General features: G+C 34.9%; 1 protein-coding gene across 12 annotated transcripts in view; it reads left to right on the top strand.

The window, feature by feature from the left end:
- Window positions 1–23,621, top strand: part of rapgef2b (Rap guanine nucleotide exchange factor 2b) — a 155,824-nt gene that overhangs the window by 59,840 nt on the left and 72,363 nt on the right. For 10 of the 12 annotated variants that reach the window (XM_088633263.1, XM_088633269.1, XM_088633270.1 and 7 more), the window contains exons 4-5: window positions 9,825–9,908; window positions 18,592–18,667. In XM_088633263.1, coding sequence (XP_088489389.1) covers window positions 9,825–9,908; window positions 18,592–18,667 — 160 coding nt within the window. Of the gene's footprint in view, window positions 1–9,824; window positions 9,909–14,219; window positions 14,373–14,405; window positions 14,529–18,591; window positions 18,668–23,621 lie in introns of those variants that run through there. The other 2 variants (XM_088633274.1, XM_088633275.1) reach the window with 2 other exon arrangements.

Here is a 23,621-nt window from a genome sequence, read left to right on the forward strand (position 1 = left end):
CTGATCAGCAAAAGACATCAAGGAATTAGCACCATATACCACCTAGCACAGACCTGGTATTTTAAAACAATTATAGATTGAGGCTCGGTCTTTTGTTGTAAGGTGGTTGATGCAACTGTTGACCACATTGACAAATGGTGGCCTGTGCAGCACCTTCTTCGTAAACTGGTGCATTGTTGCACAGCAACAAGACATCATGTCAGTTTCCCCCCCCACATGTTTTCCATGGATGCAGCTGCTTATGATTCCACAATCAGCTGTTATTACAGTTTGCAATGTATGAGGATCATCCAGACGTGGGTCACTTGTATCAATTTCTGTACTGTTTGACTATGTTTAACGTCCTTTGATTTAAATAATACATGTGCATCTCACAGTAGTCAGAGTTTAAATATAATTTGTGCAACAGAATTCCCCTTGTTTTTTTAATTCAACTAATTAAAAACTAAAATCCTTCACCCTAATTCTATAACATGACCCTTTACAGTAACGGCATTAGAACTTTCTACACTTTTGAGTGAGTTAAATCTTTAAGAGGAAACTGGCTCATATACACAGAAAATACATACATCAGAAAGTAGGACTTAGGAAGTGGAGCATGTCATCGTCTGGCTCTCTGCTTGCTCTGTTTGCTGCTCTCCTGCCCACCTTGGCATTTACCAATGTAGCAATGGAGTAACACACAGCAAATCAGGGCTGAGACTAGACTGACTTCTCCAGGGTGTGTAGGACCAGTTTCTTGCTATTTTTTGTAGTTGGGTGCCTGCTGTCCCCACACTGCAGTAAAACAAAGCCCTTTTTCCTCATCTATTTTCTGTGTAGTTCCATTTTGAAGCAGGACTTTTAAAATCTGTGAGTTCCTTAACTTTGTAGTTTCAAAACAGTTAACCAGTTTTGGGAAATAAAGAACCAGTAGCACACTGAAATAGTAGAACAGTAGGACATCCATTTTGCTGTTATGCGGTCTGTAATTTTATTTTTTCTCCTTAATCATTTTTGATTTTTGTAATTATTTCCAGTACAAGGGCTTATGTTTTTTTCAGAAAACAGCTGAACTTAAATGTAAATACTGAACTTAAATGTAAAATTAAATGTGAACTTAAATACTTAAATGTATTTGCCATGCAAATTTATTAATGAGTCATACTGATACTTATTTTAACACAAACAAGAAGTGAGAGAAACACATATGTTGTAACAGAAGAAATAAGGTTCTTGATCCCGAGATGAAGTAAAACAGATGAGTTTATTGCATGCAAGGAATAATAAAGCCGAAGTCTTGTTTCCTGCAAGAAACAACAAAACCGAAGTATTGTTCGCCGTACTGTTACAAACTTTTGGGTTATATAGTGTTTTCTTCTCCGTTTCTGACGTCACTCGGTCTGATGGTAAAGAGGGGGGTTCATGGTATTTGGCCAGTTTACGATGTTCTGGACAAATGGTCAGTTTAACATTACACCCAGGGGGGTTCCTAGCTTGCATCTGCAATTCTTATCAGTTAACCCCCTTTCCTGCCATAAACCCCAGCTTGTGACTTAGAAGTCTAAACCCCCTACAGAAAGGATTAAATTCAAACCCCCGTCTTCACATCTTTCTTCATATATAAGATTTTCAGAAAAATGTATAAAGACCCTTATAGGTGAGAATGTATAATGTCATCTATCTAGATATTTAATCATTCTGCCGAAGTATGAAACCTTAATTTAATGTAAAAAAACTGACTTTCGAATAGAAGTGATGTGGTTGTGTGTTAAAAATAGACATACTCTGAAGATTGTGTTTGCTTTATTGTTTTACAGTAAATGACAAAACCTTTAGCTGCTGCAAAATAGCACTTCCATAACAGTTTTGTTTTGACAAGGTGTGCACAAGTCAACATCACCATGAGTGGTGATGACAGAATTAGTACAGGTCAGTCAGTCACATTGGCTGTGGTGATCTTACAAAATTAAAGGTACAATAAAAGGTTGCGAGTCCCCCTTTCTGTATTTAGGAAGAGCAGTAGGACCCAGGGGTTTTCGGTCACTCAACTGAATCGTTTCTGAACTTCATCAGTCTTATCAGTTGGTCATTGATTGCTTATGTCTTAATTCTAATGAGCCAAACTCCTGAAATGAACCATGAGAGATTGTGAGTGCTGTTGCATACAAACTGTGTGGCACATAACTGCCAGACACTGACATGAATGTCTCGACTTATGTAGATGACATCAGCAATTGACCAATTGACCATAATCAGATAGTCACATTGAATGTTCTTTGAATGTCAAGATCCATGGTAAGGTGTGATAATTGGGAGATTGTCAGTACAGTAATTTCTTATGTTTGATGTAGGAGAGATAGGAGAGTGGACATCGGAACATTTCTTAGGCATTATGCCATTGCTTCTTAATACAATGACAACATCATCAACTGCCACATCATTTTACCAAGATGACATTTACCACGATGAAATATCATTACTGTAGAAGATGATCGTAGTCTACTGAGGCCAATAATGTCTGTAGGTCTGTCAGCCACAATACAGTATGCATCTTGGACCTCCTTGGGATACATCTCCATCAGTATGTAACCCAGCAAGTCTATTTAGCTCAAAGGATTTGGACAATTGTATTGGACTGCACCTTTCATTCAGCTGAGTTGACTCTTTGGAGGCAAGTTACTGTGAAGCCTGACTTGCTTCTAATAATAGACCAAGCTATTACTAATAATTTCAAGTGAAATGAATTACTATTCAATTCAATTCAATTCAAGGTGCTTTATTAGCATGACCGATGGGTACAATCAGTGTTGCCAAAGCAAATAAAATAATAAAATTAACATAGAACAAAACAAAAAATAGAAGTAAAATAAAATCTACAGACATGTTACAGACATTTACAACAAAGACATATTATATAATATCGACATATACTGTAGGCGGCTGGAGCATTATTGGGAGACGGACTCACTGTTCCTCAGGCTGTGACAGGAGATCACATACTGGGCTGCCAGATCAACTGAGTTCCCTCCTCCCTCTCCCAGTAGGATTGGGACCTGTTGTGGTTTGTTGTGGATACTATCCACAACAAGGGATGTTGTGGATACTATCCCTTGTTATTTGAAACCTGTGTGAGATATTGATGTCTTTAGAAGGCATTTCAAATTGATAATGCCTAAAGCACAGAACTGATTGATTTCTACAAAATGTTATGTTTTTTGGGTTCTGCAGTATTAGCTGATGACACTCTGTGAACAGAAAAATTTTGCACCATAGGAACTGGTCCAAAGTTTTTCTTAAATTCTGTTGACGCAACGAGTGTCAGTTGTGTAACATACTGACATTTGAATGAGATGGGAAGATGCTCATGATCAATTACAAGTTTTTGAGTTCTGATTTTGTAGAATTACGGTTATAGATTTGTTTTTTTCAAACCATTAAATACTTCAACCAAATAATGACTTGTTCTATCAGAATATATTGACCTAAAGTAAGTGAAATATGACATGTGACAAGGCTGAATGCATACTAGCCTGTGTTTTTTTTCCATACAGTAGTAATTATTTATCATTAGGAAGATGCCTACCTGCTCTACAAAATCTAGGCCAAGTATAGATGCTGTGAATTATATATATTATCTTAAAATACTTAGTCCTTAATGATAGTTTCCCATTCTAGATTATTCTGAACATGTATCTTGTTTCCCCAGTGGTACTTTTGTATGTTTCCTAAGCCTGGTTTTTCCGCTGAATAGGACTTCTATAATGCAGAAGTCAGACAATAGCATGAATGCAGTGTAAAACCATTGCCCAAACTAGAAAAATCTTTTTTACCAAGGATCCTGGTGGTAAAATAACAGATTACACACTTAATTATTTTTTCATCAGTTGTCTTGTTTTTTTTTTCTTTTTGTCAATTTTTAGTGTCTGAATTTGTGTTATATTAAAATGGCTAATAGTTAATGAGTTTGTAAACTGACCTTTTGGCTACAGATCAGGAAAATCATGTTTAAGCTAATGAAAAAGTTGTTTTCTGGTTCAAAGGAACATAGATGCACATTTTATTAGCATGGAAATTTTACATTTACCTTGGTTTTAAAGATGCCCTTAGAAAATGTGATATTTGATTTCACAGAATGCTAATAATATAAAGTCGTACCTTTTGACATTTCTCAGATATGCCTGATGTGCTGGAATATAATATAGGTAAGGTTTTCAAAGGTTAGTTTTTATAGATAGTATAGGAAACAGTTATTCTTATGCTTCTTACAAACTATAGAAACAAGTTCTTATCTTCTTGTTAGCAACTAATACGAAAACCTAAGTTAAATATGTTGCTCTAAACATTGCACTATCAAGAAGTATTTAGCTTTTAATGGTTGATATAATTCTAACAAACATGACATGAAAAAGACATCTTAATACCACCTATTGTAGTCATTCAGTATAAATTACTAATTGATCAATAATATACTATAATGGATTAAATTATATCTTCCAAATATTTTTTTGTATTTTGATCTGCAGATTCTCTGCTGGTTGGGATCATTTGGTTATACCCTTGAAAACACTGCTATGTCCTGTTACGCCATCTTATGCTATTTTTTATCTTCCTTTTCCTTTTCTTTGTTTTATCTTCTGTGATCTTTTGGAGTAAGGATCTTAGTCAGGTCAACATCGTTAACCGATTTTCAGCTGACTCAAGCAGTTAAATAAAGGAAGATTCTGATGCTAGTGCTTGTTACAAAAAAGTCCATAAAGCACTCTGTAAGAGTACAGTTTTATTATTCAAATGTAGTTTGTATTAATGTAATGTATTAATAATGTTGAAATAGTATATTTTTGTATTATTACATTTCCAGAGCTGAAGGATTTCAAGTCCTGTATTTATATTTGAAAAGTAGATGTTTGTTAAAGACCCTACCTTATCTTTTAGGAAGATATATAACATGCTTCTTCTTTTTATATTTATAATTGATTTATAAATGTCATTGTCCTGTTTTTTGAAGAAAAAAGTTAAAACTTACCTTACTAAATTTGTGTTTTTTATTACAATGCCATCACTTTGTAATTTTTTTTTCTAGGTTAGCTATAATTTTTCCATAACCTTACTGGCAACTTTGCTTTTGTCCCCCTTATGATTTAGTTTTATGTTTGCAGTTCTCCAATCTGTACGTACATCTCTGATCCTTAGTTACAGTTGAAACATCCTAGTTACAGGTCTGTGATTAACTTCCCTCATTTCTTGAATTACAGCTGAGAAAATGCTGCCCGGCCCCAGTGATATGAGTTTTAAGTCATCGTAGTCCCCCTGATACCTTGGTGTCAGTTATGTTAGAATTACTCAGTGCTGATGGAACTCCTTCTGTGGCCTAAGGCGTTCCACTCACTACATATTTTTGCAAAGCCCACATGAAAAAATTGATTTAGCACATTTTCATTAATATTTCTAGTATTAATCAGATATTAGTTCAGGTGGGTAGCTGTGTCAGCATACGTACTGTAGGCTGCTAAGAATCAAGTAATACTGTAGGTTTATTCCGTGCTGAAAAGAGAAGAAAGAAAATGCATCTTGGTTATGGAGCCAAATAACACTGATATTATTCTGAAAACTACTTAACCTTGTATAATTTTACTTTTATCAGGTGTTTTGCGTTATTTTAAGTCAGTATTTTTCACTATTCCTTTTTGGCTTTCTCTTTATGATTTTGATCTCTTTTCAGTTGCACCTGTATTTTTATGGGTATTTTTGGAGTCTCTGTTCAATGTGTTGAACACTCTTACTTCTTATTTTGTTCTAATTTTCTCCATTCAACTATTTAGGTAATATTTTTTAGGTATGAAGTACTTTTGAACCTTTAAAATTGTTTTTTATCAATAAAAAGTCTTTTGACCTGTGTGCATCTGTTTCCAGTTCAAGTTATACTCTGCTTTTCTAACTATAAGCCCCAATTTTAAAGTAAGCCTCTAGAGATAGCATTCATCAAAACTTATAATATTGTGGTCATAATTCCCCAGTTTTTTTTCACTTTGAATCACTTTATTTAGTGCTGTATGTTTTAAAATACTGTATAGATAATAGGATCTTCCCTATAATATGTCTTTACACAGAGATGTTAAAAAGCCATTATTAGCCATGATACAAGGAAGCACAAAATCTGAGATAGCAGTTTACAACTAGATAGTAAGTTGCTGCTTGTAAGGGAGTTTAGTCTTATTCTACCCTATCCCCATCTCTCCTAAAGAGGGTGTTTCACAGAAGATCTCCGTACCTCATCTTAAAGGGGAACTGCAGTCCCAGTTTCTTAGACCGGTTATTAAATCTTGTAACAAAATAAATTAATTGACCGTATCACTAAATGGAGACAAATTCTGAATTAAGCACAAAATTGTGAACTTTCTACTTTGTGAAAGTGCTGGATAGTCACCATGAAAACCCCAGGTATTTTCATGGGTGAGAACAAGAGTTTGGACAAATTGAGACATGATGCAGCCCTTCCTCCTCAGTAGTCACTGTAATGACTAATGTAATGTGATGTACAAGTGAATGCAAGCTTGTGCAGCAGACATTTCACAGCAGAAATGTTCCAACATGATCTGAATGCAGGTTTTACAAGTAAGCTGTATTTGTCAGCAAAACCATTTTGAAGTTGAAAGCAGTATTTCTAATGGATTAAAAGAGATGTATTCACAAGCCTGCTTGTTTACAATGTAATGAGGCTTCTTAACGTAACTGGACGTTTTGCTCCGTTCTGAATCACAGAACTTGGCTCTATGCATACCTGGACATTTTGACTATTTTGTGATGTAAATTGGAGGTTTTACAGGTTACTGTGACTATTTTACTATCATTGGGATTTGAAATGCACTCATCAGTGTCAATTCTTTCTAACCCTGAAATATTAAAATAGCATTGCAGTTCACCTCGTGTGGCCTTGTTTCTTCCCCACCACCTGTCGTCCACAACACAAAATAGAAGCAAAAGCAAAATCCTAAAGCAAGGCTTTTCATAGACTTTGGTTTATTTGACATACAATGACCCTATGATCATTTTAATGGAGTTTTTAACAAAGGTTTGTGAGGGATGACAGCAACTGAAGCCTCTCGCCTCTCCTCGTCTAGTTTGTAATTCCCCATGCATTCATCCTCTCATAAAACAGAAATATTGTGTCGTATTTGAATCTGGTCCTTAAACCCGATAGACACCTTCAGCTATGAGGATTAAGTAAAAAGTTAAGGTGAAGTCCTCAATTAACTTTCCTAAATGCATCCTCTTATTGTTTTATGTTCCAAAGCCAAATGAATTTCGCTTTACAGAATGCTGTTTTATTCTGATTTTGAGTCTGCTTATTAATTTGTGTGTAAAATGTGGTGCCTGTCAAATTGGTATGAAATTAAAGTGTATTTCTTGGAAGTATCTCCTTGGGTACATTTCTTTATTTCTTTTTTGCTTCTTTTACTTTAGTTGTTCTGCTTATACTAAGTGGTTCCCATGGGTGTTGTAGCTTCAGTGCATATTTGATAAATATTTCTTAAGGTTGGTGGAAAAGGAATGACCCAGTTCAGTCAAGAAAGCATTCGTGCTGTACTCCCAGTTTTATTTTGCTGTACCTCATCATGTCTCAGTCCAAGATTAATATTTTATTGTATTGTTGAGTAAAGCAAGTGGAAGCTAAAGCTGTAGCTGCAAAAGCTCTAAAGAGGTTAATTTTTAGACATAAGTAGTGAGCAGTAAATGTATTATGTGGAGTGTATGTTTGAAAGGGTTCGTTCAGGTTATGAGTATAACAGATGAGGGTTGAATAAAAAGCCGTGTTGAACCCTGTATTTAAGCTTGAACCGATGCAATTACAGTGTCAAAGAGATGCAGATAAATTTGGTAAAAGAGATGTTATGACTTAAATTGATGTATTAAATTTCACTGGGAGGATGTGTTCGTATTAATTTTTTTTAAATAAAACTAATTTGGTTGGTTTCGTGAAGAGCCTGTCTTTCTCTGTTATGGTATTTATTGAAGTTTTCTCAAGTATGGTGTCATTTTTTCTTAAAGTCTGTAGACAAGCAGTGTCAAGATGAGAAACAGTTTAGAAAGACATTTATGTTTAGTAATCTAAACTGACTCGGAGAAACACAATATATATTTTTTTACTAAAAAAAATGTCTTCCATTTTTAAACATTAAAGTGATTTATTTCCACTTGATAAGCTTATTTTGTATATAGCCTGTCATTTATTATCTTTTGGCTAAAGCTTATGAATAAACCATGTTTCAATACACAGTGGAGGTTGTGTGCTTAATTGAGAGCTGAATGCTACTTGTATAAGATTATTAAAATGAGAATGGAACATTGGAATCCTTGACATATTTCAGTGAATTTCTGGGTGATGACAGAGAAAGAGTATTGTTTGCTTCATGCTGAGAGTCATTATATCTATATTAAGAACTGTGGGACCAGTTTAAACTCCAAAATAGGACTTAAAAGTAGATGGCATACTGTATGTGGGAAGGACTTTCAGTCATCTTTCCCCATTATTTCTCATTTTTATTGTAATTTTTGATTTGTACTGCTCATAATTGAATGCTGTCCTGAAGTTAAAAATACCCTTGCAGGCTGTTTGTCGTTTATCTTAACGTAATCATACGGCGGCTACATTTACTGCTGGTTCAGCCTGAGAAAGGGTTTAAACCACAGACTCCCAAGCCTGATCCTGGTGACCCCAGTCTCTGCTGGGTTTTGTTCCAAATGAGCTTTGATTACCTACTTAAACCTGAAATTAAACTAACAATTGACCAATCAGGCATTGTTGAATTGTTTTCAGTTTTGGAATTGGAGTAACGTAAAATGTTAATTTTTCAGAAATGGCAAACAAAAGGGTCTGATTGATCAAACTGTGAGTTCAGTTAAGCAGTGTACAGTAAACATTCTTAACCTTCAATCACCAAAACCAGAATTGGGAAACCCTATTTTAATTTCAGAAATTTCTGTATTACTTTCACCTGTTTGCCTTTTTTATGTTACCAGGGAGTAGTTTTTTCCACAAATTAGACTTTAACTCATTTATCTTTCATACCAAACTATGAAGTATTTATATATTCTATTTCCAAAATTCAATTTAATGATAAATGACATAGCCTTCATTTGCAAAGTGTGATGCATGCTCAGTTGTTGCACTGATGCTAAGATTTAATTAAACTTTAGGTGCGAGCAATTAAATAACAATGAACACATTACATATTTAGAATTGAGTTTCCTTTATTTTTTTAGTGGTAATGTGTTTCTTAAAACTTAAAATGTAGGAAACACTGAAAGCAAAATAGTTAGGAGCTGCCAAAATATGAAGAGATTGCTTCATGCATGAAAATGGCATTTTATTGTGACAACTAATTTAGTAATAAAAGTGTTTATAGTTTGGTTTTGTCATTTCCTGTTAACCCTCTAGCAGTTCCTGTTCTCTAGAACACAGTTGAGTATCCCAGCATGACCCAGATCTCTTTGTCCTTGAAAGGTGTTGGTTTCCAAACTCTTGAAGGCCACCAGCATAAGCACGCATATTTTGTGCTTGAATGCTGCTCAGTGAACTCCTGCAGGGCTCCCAACGATTTTTTTGCAGCTGTGGTAAAAGCACAGACAGAATGTCCCACTTTTTTCTGCTACAGAGTTTAAACCTGGTAATTGCTTCCAGAGCGGGGTGAAATGACAGTTCCCACAAGCTCAACAGTTAATGTGTTTAGACTCATCCTGCACAGGGTGCCGCACTGTTCGTAAATTTTCATTGCTGTTTTCCTTCTGTTTTGTGTGTATTTTTTGTGTGTCTGTTTCTCATTATTTTTCCCCTTCCATTCCAGCCCTGATGACATTGGTACCTGTTGGTATATCCTCCTGTCTGGTTCAGTATTCATCAAAGAATCCATGTTTTTGCCAAGAAGCAGGTATGTCAGCAAAATATTCGTTTGCATGAATTTTTTTTTTTCCTCTGAATGTACATGTACTATGTAAGTTTTATTTGCTGTGAATTTTAATTCATGGGTAAAACGTGAATAACTGAAGATACTGTGGGCGGACTTGTAGCATGTTGTGGAATGGTAAGTTTTCATGGTTTCAGTCTAGGATGTGATGAGATGCTGATCTGAGCTTGAGTCCTGCGAGAGCCTTGCCGGTGTGTTGAAATAGCCTAAGCACTGGAATCTAGCTGGGTTTACTTCAGTGTGTTTCAACAGCTATGTCTGAGTGTCTGATAAAACCAGGTAGACAATGTCAAGCTTTAACTCTGAAATGTGGGTCTAAATAAAATGTCATTGTTCTCATTGATGGTGATGGGTATGATATTCTGTATAGATCGATAGCAGGTTAGCGAATAAGGTGGAATGTTACTGTAATGTCCTTTAGCACCACAGTGATGTAAACCTTTAAACATTGAAAACGATGAAAATATTTGGAAAAATTGTCACTAAGAAAACAAATATGTAAACTTCCCCCTTTAGATTCCTTATGTCCTGGTTTATGACAGAGCTATCTCTTCAACAATGCTATGTGGATAATAAATTATTATAAATGAAGCTACAAACACTTTAAATTAATAATATGAATGTTTTTGTATTTTTTTTTTACAGATAATATTAAAATTAAACTTTAAGGCGAAAGACATTCCAAAATTGATCACAGGAGTAGAGTATCTCAACAATAATGCAATGTAGCCTAATTGAAGAATGACTTGGTATGAGACTCTGTACCATTTTAAAGAACTTTGCATTAATTGTCAAGGGGAATGGTGTCTCATATTTACTCGATGACATGGAAAATAAATGTTCCTACTGGGAATCTTCCCAGTGTTTCTGTAGAATTTAAAACATTGCACACTGCAGCTCCAAAGAAGGTCAGTGTAGGGATAATTTCCAGTTTTTCAATTATAATTCCCTCTTCAAACCATAAGCATGTAAAAAAATAAAGACTTTGGAATTGGTTTGAAAGAGGGAATTAGAACTGAAAACATGGAATTGCCCAAATCCTTGTGAGGATGCATATTGTCTAATATCTTGTACAGGTAATTGACAAAATAAAGGAGACTCTTATATAAATGAGGGATAAAAACACAAGTGTGGTTCCTGAGTTAATTAAGCAATTTACATTCCATCATGTTAAGGTCATGTATAAAAATGCTGGGCAGGCCCAGTTGCCCATTATTTTGGACTGCTCAACTTGCTGATGTGCCTAATGTGAGGTTGGCATGGAAGTATGAGGGAAAGGCATCGTTTTGGCACAACTATGGATGAAAGTGTATACTCCTTGGCCGTGATGTCCGTGCATTGGTTTAAGATGCAAAGCAAAACAGATGAGCAACTCTGAATCATTTCATTGCAAATGTCCATCTGAGGCATGAGCAAGCTGTTTCGTCTAGTAAAGTCCATTGAGAACTTCACAGAGAGGGATACTATGGTCAGGTTGCAGTGCATAAACCCCTTATTATACCTAAAATGCATTTTCGTGAGTAAAGTGGGGCAAAGAACACAGACAGTGGTCTACTAAACATCACACTGTTCTTAACATGTGTGGCACACGTACTCATCTGCTTGTCCACACTGAAGCCTAGAGGCTTGGATGCTTTTTTCCGTGGTGAAGGGTTCTGGCAGCTCTGTTATGCTGTGGGGTGGATTTTCCAGGCATTGTTTAGGTCCACTCAACCTATTAGAGGGCAAGGTAAATGACAATAAATACAAAGCCATTCTGAGTGATCATGTTCATTCTATGGTGAAGCATTTCTATCCTGATGGAAATGGAGTTTTCCTGGATAACAATGCCCCCGTCCTCATGGCATGAATTGTCACTGAATGGTTTGACGAGCATGAAAACAATATAAACCGTATGCCATGGCTGTCCCAGCCACCAGATCTCAACCCAGTTGATCACTTATGATTAAGAATATGGAGTGGTGCTAGAGAGAGCATATTCCACCACAGACAAGGAAACACCAAAATGATACATTTCTCATGGGCGAATGGTGTCGCTCCCAACATCTAGAATCCATGCCAAATCTTATTATATCTGTTCTGTCAATTTGTGGTGGCCTACTACCCTATTAAGACACATTATGTTGGTATTTATGCTGTTTTAGCAGTTACCTGTATGTCTCAGTGCCCCATTGCTTTTAACATATACACATGCTGAATTTGGAGTCCCTCTTTTAAAATCATTCCTAAAATTATACATTTAGCTGCATCTTAATATTCTAATGATGTATCCTCTAAACACAGTGTTATGAATGTTTGGAATCCATACTACCCAGTCAGAGCGATTAATCCTTTATTTATGGTACAACAGTAGCAACCTGATAGATATTTGAACACTTAACTTTCAGGTCCATAGTTAAAAGCCCTAACCACTACTGCACACAGGCATCTGAAATTTTCATTTTGCATTACTGTAAATGGTGGCATTGTTAGTGGTTCAAGTGTTGTTTCTGAAGGACATATTGTGCCATTATGAAAATCTGATATCCTTTTCATTTGATACTTATCACTGAAGGATTTTCAAAGAGGTTATATTAACCTGATATTACATTGTTGCTTTTGTTTGTTAGACTGTAGGCTGGTGAAAATATGACTTCTGAGTGTTTATTAATAATACTTTTATGTGAAACTACTTTATTTTAAATCTTTCACAATTAATAATTCTACTGTAGCTTTGTTTTATATTGTGCTGTAATCAAATGGAATAATGCAGATTTATGTTTATGTTGGTATATTACTTGTATGTGTGACCACTGTGATTTATCAGTCTTCAGGTTTGATGAACCTGGTGGAATGAAGAAATGTCACACAAAGCCAACAACATAGAGATTAATTTACTTGTTTCCTGATCAGAAACAGTTGTACTCATTCCTAGTAATCTCTGTATTTAACTTCCGCATGTAACTTAGTGTTTCTCATTTTCTTATCTCATAGTGCCAGTCTGTTTCAATAACAGGATTTCGAACCATTCATTGGGGAATCAGTTCAGTTACTGCTCTTTAAAATAATGTTTTTATTTGCTTACTGCAACTGTTAACACTGCGCTTAATTTGCAGTTTTATTGAAATGTTCTCCTGTGAAAACCCAGGTTGTAGCAAGATAGTTCAGGCAGTCTTTTGGCCTTTTAAGTTTTCAGATTGTCTAAACCATTTTATTAATCTCCCAAACCATTGTTTCTTCTTTTAGTCAGAAAATGCCCTTTATCAATTTGTGTATTGTTTTTTAACTACCTGCGCAGATACAAACATGCATACAAAAACAGATAAAAAGGAATTAAATGGACAAATGAACCATTTTAAATCATGTCTCTAAAATGTATAGTTAGAAAATAAGATATGCATTTACTAGATATGCATCTAATAGATATACTATTAGATGGTTCATCTGTTTTTAGATAGCACTACCTCAAATATTTGTATATTTTCAGTTAGATATTTAAGTAGGATTCATTGACGGAGAATTTAGTCTAAAATATTAGTCTAAAAATTAAAGCATTTTAAAAGGTTTGAATTAAAAGTGTTCTCAATATCCTAAAGAAATATTCTGCCTATAACAGCTAGGATAATAGCCTTAAGCTTTTACTCTGTATAGGATACAAACTAGATCAAGAGAGTCAACCCAAATTGTTGATCTTTTAATTAAATTAACATTGAAATTAATTGAACTTTTGTAAAATTAAGAGTGTATCTAAAATATGTTTAACGTAGAGAAATTTTATTGAAGAAATATCAAATCTGTAAAATTAGCATTTCAGAATTTTAAGGTTTTTTTTTCTTTAACATCCAATTTTTGTGCGTTCTTTGTACGTTTACCTGAAAGCAGTAATTATCGAACATTTAGCTGATTTGCATTCATTTCTTGCCCTGCTAAAATACTAAAAGGGCTAAAAAAAATAAACACAGTGCTTTCTATAATTAAGATTGTACTGGTATAAAATCTCAGCTAGTGTTAATCGTAAACTAGCATGTGCAATTACTTCAAAACACAACAGCTAAGAGTTAATTTAGGATGTAGGAAACTGAATAAAAGGTCATGTTGCTCAGTGGTTTAATATCTTTATAATTGTAAAGGGTAAGCAGTCCAATGAATTGACAATTGACAAGAGAGCAACTGTATGGCTGATGTTTCTCAGGTGTCAGAGCCAGTATTCGGAAGCACTACACTAGGGGGACAAAATGCTGCACACATATCAGCAGCTAGCAGAGGTGGTTAGGTCACCCTGGCAGGAAATGAGCCGTCCACAGGAATGTTGGCTTCAGTCCTCTACACGTACAGCAACAGAAGTGGGAGCCGAGATTCAGAGCACACAGGGATTGCACCGAAAATGGTTGTTTCAAAAGGAACTAGTGGATGGAGTAAACTACAGTGTGGATTTCAGTGAACAGAAAGGTCAGATACAAATTTACTGTTGCTTCTATTAGAGCTCAAGAAGTTTGAAGCCTGAAACAAGTTTAGTTTCAGTGGTCGTCACTGCAGTCTTTCTAAGAGCAAACTGCAGAGGCTTGGAATACAACTACAGAAACCCTATATAGCTAGACTGACACTGTAAGTATTACCTGTGCTGATTGAGACTGACCGAATTGGGTGTATATATCTTAGTAATTCCTTTCTATTTAACAGTTTATACTGTCACACCATTTAATTAAAGAATACATGCTTTGAATTTGGAATTTTTCTTTGCTTAATTTTTTAGCTTCTTTTTGCAGTTAATTTATTGATCTAGCTATTACTTTTCCATTAACTAAAAAGAAAAGTAGGCTTCTACCTGAAAAATGATTAGTTTGTATCTGTACATTTCTCTTGCTGTTCCGAAGTAATGTGTGGAAGTGATCCATGTGATTCAGGAAGTATTCTGAGTCCTGATGCCATAAGTCAGCTGTCAACAAGTTAAAATGAGTTCAGCTGTTAATTCCTCGTGCTCTATGCCAATGAGGGTAAGGCTGTGTGTTTTCTGGAAATAGTCATCTATTGCTGTCAAATAATAGTGTGCATATCTGTTGCAACAATTTTAGGTACAAAAGCAAAAAAGTAACCTTTTAACATCAAATAAAATTGCATGATATTAAGGGCTTTATAATACTAAATCAAGAAGAACCAAGTAGAAGTAGAAGAATTATTTTGCCCTTTGATACAAAAGTATTGCCATAAGCAAGTTCAATGGGGCTTTCTTTTTAGATACTGACAAAAGTGCTTGCATGTAAACTCAATCTGATTTTTTTGATTAGTCAAATTTGGGCATATATTTTAATACTTGTGTTTTTTGGTGATATTTTGAAACTTAATTTGTTTTCAGAGCTTAACGTACATTACATTTTCATAGAAGAGTTGTTTTTACTTTATCTTTCAGTTAGGAGTTGAAAGTTATCCACCCACTCCTGCTTAAGAGCTTAGGGAATCAGCAGTAGCACAGTACATAAGCAAAGAGGGATTTCACATAGTATTGCACCACATGTTTCTCAGGCTCAGCAGAGCCTACGTGAGCATGATGCTCATGATGAATGCGTTTACATTCCTGCGTTGTGGAATTGCATTCCAGTGGTGAGCTGGACTGTTGTGTAAGAGGAATGTAGAGGCCCAAGTGTAGGGGACAGCCATTTAAAAAAATACCCTTGCCTCATTGTACTACTGTATATAAGTTTATATAAGGCAAGTAGTGAACGTTATCTTATGAACAGGCAATATAGCATGAGAATCATAATTTAGTGATTAGTTCCACTATTTATTGTGAGGAAGTAGAACAAATGTTCACTTTGCTAAATGAATTACCTAAATTTCCAGCACCATGTTACTACTGTACTTCTGACACAGGATGTGCAGCACAATGCATGATGGTGGATAGGATTCACAGTACTTAGGTGTGTTCCAATTGTAATATACAGAAAACTGGAGAGATTCACCCTTTCTTTTGTATAAGTTGCCTTTTCATTACTGTTTTACATACAGCTACTCCCTATTATGTTTCCTTTTAGAGCAATGCATGTAGAGGAAATATTCTTACTGTGCAGACTGTATTTAATATTATTGAAGACAGCAACATTCTCTGTTAGATCATGCATTTTTCTTGCAATAGAGTTTATTAAACTTAATTTTTAACCTAAGTCACAATGTTATTGATTGTCTATTTCTCTTGATATTGTTTAGGCTTAAATGTTTTTTTTTATGTTCTTGGTGTTTAAAGGACCACACAATTCTTAGTTATTTGTGCTTAAGACAGATTGATGTAGATACAGGGACTTGCTATTATGTGGGAAATCAGTGACTTTATTAACGTAATTTTATTTTTTTTTACTCATTAATACAGCATTGTTTAGAACAAAGGATTTTAATGATGAACAATAATCAACTGCTATGTTTAATTATGTCAGAGTGAAGCAGAATTCCCAAATCTTTTGAAGTTAATTACAGTAGGTTTATAAAACCTGATAACCCCTTTCATCTTTTTTTCTTTACACTGCTGCTCCAGTTTTGCTTAAAATATTAAAGAAATGCAGCGTTTCAGGTCTCATCATTGTCAACCCATGAGTGCACTTGGGGAACTGATGAATGAGACTGCAGCTCTTTTTGTAGGAATTAGGTCAGTGAGGACAGCTTCTGCTGGCTTATTGGCCTTGATTGAAGCAGGCATACAGCATCCCATTAGTGGAAAAAATAGCCTATTGTAAAGGTAGAATTCTGCTGCAGTGTCAGATAGTGACATCATAATCATTTTGTAAAGTGACATCATAAAAACATTAAGGGCAATGTTATATGCTATACAGGAGAAATGTCTCTGGTAGATGTTTTTGTGAATTAAAGGAGAAATTAATCAATAATATAGCGCAGCAGGCAGGCCTCTGAACAGTCAACTTAATAATTGCCTTTAAATGGTTTATTATACTAATCGCACCTTTTTGGACTTACAGACTTATACAGATTTGCTTTCAAAATATTTTATTGGCATGTTGAGGTTATACAGCTTTCACTATTTGTGGAAAAGACCAGTGTATAACTGAGCTGTCAGTCAAAATAAATCACTTATTAGACACATATCTTCTGTGCATATAAAGAATGAACATCACAGTGATTATTAAACATTTATTGAAATATACATACAGCAAACACTGTATAAGGATAAAATTAGAATGAAAGTTTGGAGGCTGTTGCAGTTGAACAATTCCCTATCCTTAAAATGCCCTCTGGTTCGTGTTCATAGTGTTTCGATCAGGCTTTGGAATTTACAGACGTGCATGTCCTTTACAATGGACTGTTATGTATATGCAGCAGGATGACAAACTAACTTCACCTCCCTGCTGAATGCACCGTCTCACTGTCTGTGCCAGTCTAGTTTCTGTATCCAGAGGCTAGGTTTTGGTGTTTGCATTGGGTCATTTATTCTGCTTATTTAAGCTTGACAGATTAGTGGTGCCTACTTTTTTTTTCGTTTTGATGTCTTTTTACGAAGTGTCCAAGGGTCAAGTGTTGGTTTCAGTGACATCTGTTTCAGACTGCTACCTGTATACTGGTCAGTATAGCTCAAGTTTCTCAAATTCTAGTTGGCTGATTTGCATGTTTTATGGAGGATATTTTTCTATTTAAGACTTCATGGAAGTAGGACTATTACTTTCTACTGTTTAAACTTTATAACTTGTAACTTTATAAGTAGCTTCTCAAAGCCCTTTCCAAGGCTTGAAAGACAGTTAACAAAGATAGGAGATATCAAAATTAGCACAGATAAACAAAGAATTAGAATTGCAGTAGAAGATGCAATGAGCAGACTAAGACACCAATTAAATAAAAGCCTTTCTGGAGAAGAAGGTTTTAAGTCTGGATTTGAATGCACTTAGAGTAGGGGACTCTCTGATATCCTTGGGGATATGATTCTAGAGAATTTGGGGTATAACAAGAAGGCCCTGTCACTCATAGAATTTAAATGAGCTTGGTGGACCAACAGGACACCAGAATCAGACGAAAGAAGGTTGTGAGATGGGAATTAGAAAGATAAAAAGTAAGATAGGTACTGAGGTGCCAAGCATTGGGATTTTGAAGTCAACATCTGATAGGAAACCAGTGCAATGGCTCCAGGACAGAAGTGATGTGATCAGTTTCACGCAGCCCGTTTAGGATTCTGGCTACCAAGTTGTAGACATTCCGATGTTTGTTCAATGTGAATTTAGATATCCCAGCAAGTCTCAAGGCACTGCAGTAATCAATTCTTGAACAGACAAATGTGTTGACCAACTTTTCTGCTCCAGTCAGAAACAACATAGCATGTACTCTGGCAGTATTTTGGGTATAGTTCTGCGTTTGGATAGTCGCTGGGAGAGGTTTTTGGGTCCCAGTTGAGACATTGCTTGGTGTACTGTGCTTTCATCTATGTTGTTATTTTACTGTGTTTACCTCTTTCTTTTTAAGGTAGCGGTATAAATGTATTCATTTTAAAAAATAATGGCTTTAGGTTGTGCTCTTTGTCTCTCCATGCTAAGAGGGTACACTGCTTCCATAATGCCCCACTCAGTGTTTAATTTTATAGAAATATCATGATTTATTTATGTTCATGAAGATTGGAGCTGAATGACATTTGTTTAAGCTTTTATTTTCCATGACCTCTTGTGTTTCTTCTTTTCCTCAGTTTTGGCAAGCGCTCAGCAGGAAGCCTCAGACGTGGTTGTGAATGCATTGTGCTGGAGCCTTCTGAAATGATTGTGGTGAGTCTTCTGAGAGTGTCCCATCTAGGGCAGATCTTTTGACCTTTTATTTGACTAAGTTTCATTTACTCTTCATTTTGAAGCATTTAGTAGATGTATAAGTATGATAGATAAAAGAAATGTGTAAATAATTGGCTTTTTTTTAACAGGAAGGAATCATTGGTTACAATTCTGGCAGTTAGATGGTCTCTTCAATTCAATCATTGTTGATTTTGGTATGGCATCATTTAGGTAAATGAGGATGTAGTTAGCTTTGCACAACCCGATGGTCTTGTATGAGAGCCACCCCAAAAATAGTAATTTAAGCAGGAAAATGTTCAAGAACATCAGAGTACATCATTACTAGTACATGATGTCTAGTGTATTGAAAACAAAAAAATAAAAACTAAAGAGCAGTTTTTTAGAACCTGTTTATATCTGTAGAATTGTATCTGTAAAACTCTTGTTCATCTTAGGAAATATAGTGTTTTCTGTATTGGAAACAACATATAATACAAATTGATCATTAATCCGTTATTTGCTTACAAATGGTTAGGATATAAATTTCCCATATCTTCTTTGCATATCAGCTTGTTATAAGAGATTCTTCTCAGTGAGTAGTAGTGAAAAGAATGCATTAAAAATACCATTATCATCATCTTCAGTCTTTCATTTTACAGTTGGTACATATTTAGCAGGTTTGTTCCCATATTAATTGATATCTGATGTTTTTAACTGTTACCATAATAAACAGATTATTGTGTTTACTGGACCACTGAAAAAAATGCTTAGGGAAATCAAGTTGTCTGTCCATTTTACGACATTTTACTACTAGTTTACATTTAACTACTAGTAGTTAGGCATCTGCTAATAAAAAATCTATGGTATGTAAGTTTGCATGGCCTCATGAATAGAGGTATGTAATCTCTCAATCCTAATTGTGCTTTAAAAGAAGACTATGCAGTCAGGGATTTTCAAGATTAACCAGTATTCACATATAGGATAATATACCAATTCATGTTCAGATGAAGAAATCAGGAAACCAGTGCCCAGAGTTGAGGTTCTCAGATTATTTTTTGGGAGGTCTTGCTGGTCTCTGCATTGCTGATTGTTCCTAATTTGCTTAGGTAACTTAATGAGAAAAGTAAATATAAATAGATGACTGCATTTCTATATACATACTGAAGGTATTTTTGTGTTTGTGCTATGTTCTGTATGTGACTGTAATTGTAAAGCTAATCGGTGTGCAAAATACTAAATGTTTTGCTTTTGCTTTCACCCCAGTGCTTTCTTATTTGATAAAACGTATATTTGTCTTTCTAATATGTAAATCTTGAAGTCTTATTTGTAAAATGCTGGGCGATACTGCACATATTGTGCATACTGTGTTATAACTATCTTATAAATATTTAGTTAAACCTCTCAGCTATCATTTACTTTTGTAAACGTTGAAGACAGTACAGTACAATATGTGTTACATGACAAGCACTTGTGGATCTTGGAAAAGTAGTTTAAGGCAGTGGGTGGGAGTTAAGCCTCTGAGCTACCGAGGCTTCAGACATGAACTACTGTCAGGACTGAATGCTACATCTTTGCAAGCACTAAGTTCTTACTATTCACCCTTCAACAAATGTGTTGTTAAAGGGAAATATCTAATTCTTTTTAGCATTGTTTTGTATTTTGTGAGGCTACCTAATGTGAAAATATTTGCCTGTTTGCAAAACCATGCTGTTGTACTAAGTTATATTTAATGTTTTTTTGCAGTTTAATTAGCTGGACAATACAATATTCCTAGTGTCAGAGTTACTTTAAGAGGGTAATGAAAGGGTGTATAACTCACACAGCAAAACCTCTAACCAAGAGGTTTTTGCAGTTAAATGACCTTTGAGTCAGCTATTAAGACCAAATATGGTGTAATCCCATTAAATACAAAAGCTTCAATAAATCATTGACCTATAAATATTTATTAACAAAATGTTTAAATTGCACTTATACATAGCACCAATTCAGGAGTGTGAAAATGTTTACATATTGCTTGCTTTCAAGAGGGAGTAGTGTAATCTGGGTAATTTATGGTAAACTGTAGCATGAAGAAGTGGTGCATGTGAAGATAAATCTTCAGTCTGCGTCATTGTTACAAAATGTGCTAAATATCTTGATATGATGGATAGTTTCAACTTGCGAAAGACTAGAAGATGCAATCTGTAATATTTAGTTAATTGCAGATATTGCAGTCTTTTTGTAATGGAACAAATCAAGGTTAATTTCATGCTGAAAAGTAGAAAGGTGTTTCACTGCAAAGCCCTTCTTGAGTATTCTTCACTGTATGACAATCATTTTTCTTTTTCCTGCTTTTCTGTATTGCATTAGTATTTACCTATTCTTGTGCAGTTTGCACTCTGATGCAGGACTCCTCTTGAGTCTGTCTGTTAATGCATATGCAGACGTCTTTCTTTATACTTCAAATGGTTTTTGTAGTTTTTGCAGACAAAATTCTCTTATTAGTCTTAGTAGTCTTCAATACATGATTTATCTGTTCAGTTGGAATGCCATCCTATGCAAAGTACTACATTATGCAGTCCTTTATGATTACCATTGGGATTCACTGACATAGCACAGTAGCACCTACTGCAATTGAAAGGTATACTAAACACTAAACCACATTTTTCTTTGCTCTATGGTGCTTTAAAACGCAACAGCAGTTGATCAGAAATCTTTGTTCTTGTTATCAGCATTACTAAGTGAACAGATATGGTACTTCAACAATTGTAAACAAAATGTTCATAGTCATACAAAAGACAAAAGATCATAAAAAGAGGAAGAAAATGAGATTGATTAAAAATGACAAGAAGTGCTCCCCCAAATGTATAAAATGAACATGACCCAAGCTGTGCAATATAAATTATCTCTTTGTATAAAGTGAAAGGTGTTTTTTTTTGTTTGAAAGATGGATAGTTTGAGTATTTATTAAAATAAATCAGCTGTTTGACCAGGAAACCCTTATTTTGTTAACAAAAGCATTATAACATAATAATGCTAACATTAAAAATGTTAATTTAGGGTTGTTCTCACTATTAGGTCGTGGAAAACTATAAAAAGAAAGCTGGTTTATATTTAAGATTCATTGAACAAAGAGAAGTCTAGAAAGAACCATTCCTCAATATATTGTTTAACCAGTACCCTTTAGGCAGCTGTCGTCTTCAACAAAAGGAACAGGTAAAGGTTTATTTCAAGCTGAAAAGAGAAGAAAAGGAATGCAACGTTTCGGCTGTGGAGCCTTCTTTGGGTGTCACCCTAAGGCGGTTCCACAGCTGAAACATTGGTGTCACCTGAAGAAGGCTCCACAGCCGAAATGTTGTTTCTTTTCTTCTCTTTTCAGCATGGAATAAACCTTTACTTGTTCCTTTGCAGCCTACCATGCTGACGCAGCTACGTGCTTGAACGTCTTCAACAAAAGCTTAATTGGGCAGGCACTGTAATTCTGAAACATACCTATTAATAAAATAGGTAAAATATATGAAAGTAGCAAGAAGTGTTTTTTTTCCTATACGACAAACTGTAATATTGTCTTAAAAAAATAGAACACCCACTTTCAGTTAAGTAAAAATTCATAGTTTAATACATTATGGAAACTTAAGTTTTTGTGCTTTTGTTAAAAGTGCCATGATAACAGTCCGGCCTGAAAATGAAATATTTTTTTGTATTCTGCTCTGGTAAATGGGTGTTTATGAGATAATTACTTAAAATGTAATTGCTTGGATTACAAAAACTGAAAAATGCCACTGGGTTTAAAACCTGAAGGTCAAACGTGTCCTAAAACAGGACTAAACAAAGACATTATTATGGCTGAGCTTGTTTCAGTATTTTGAAGCTGAGTTGTTTATTGAGTTTAACCAAAAAATCTTTTTTTATAATTTTACTATTTTTTCCTCGCTTATAAACCCTATTGGAGTATGTGTTAATGCTGAAAGGAAATTAGCAACACATTTTTTATAGCCGAACTCTGTGATTGCATTTAGGGAGAAGAGCAAAACAAAATTATTTTCAAAACCAGTGAGACTACACTATAAAACGGCTGAATTACGTAATTAGCTACTGTTCTTTCATTCCCCATGAGTGGTTAAACTTAACTACTTAATCATTGACCTAGTTTAGCCAATGTGTGAACAAAGATTTGCTTGTAGAGCTCCCAGAGTTCAAGAAAAGTAAGTTCTTTTTTTTCTTTAAATGTTTGTTCTTGATATGTAGGGCTCTTGAATTTCAGTGTTTATTTTTGAACTGCCAGCATCTCTTTAATCTGTAATTTCCAGTCGTTGAGTCTCCACTAGATCCCATTTTACTGAAAAGTTTGTTGCCTTCCGAGTTCAGGATGATTCTACAGTGGTTAAATATTTTAGTTTTGTGATTATTATGTAGTACATCTCCTGTTAAAAAAATGTGTATGTCATATTAGTGCTAGCAGAAATAATTCACAATCCATCAAAAATCTACCAAGCTGTAGGACTCAAATATCAGTTAAATGAGCTCTGTTTGTCACTGCAAACTCTAATTGAGCAATTAATCAGGCAAAAACTTCAGCAGCTGTTAAAGTAGCAAGCCTTATTGTTTCATTGGAAAAACTACATTAGTTTTAGTGTTTTAAACTCACAAATAGAATTTGCTTATGGTAGTATTAAAAGGAATGTCACATGATTAAAATTGAAATCGCCCTTGAAAAGTTTTACTCGAAGTAACCGTAAGATTAGTCAACCAAGCCTGACTTGTATATCTTTAAGAGGTGCAAGGAAACCAGAGCACCTTGTAAAAGCACATGCCAGAGTAGAAAAAAAAAACCCATTCAAACTCCATTGAGACAGATTCCCCAAGCCAGAACTGAACCCAGGACTGTGAGATTGTAGTTCTAATCATCATTCAACTGTGCTATAGTACTAGGGATATTAATGATGTTTACGTAATACAAATGTGTGTGACTTAG

This window comes from Lepisosteus platostomus, chromosome 1, assembly GCF_059453375.1.
Source record: "Lepisosteus platostomus isolate fLepPlt1 chromosome 1, fLepPlt1.hap1, whole genome shotgun sequence".
NCBI classification, from domain to species: domain Eukaryota; kingdom Metazoa; phylum Chordata; class Actinopteri; order Semionotiformes; family Lepisosteidae; genus Lepisosteus; species Lepisosteus platostomus.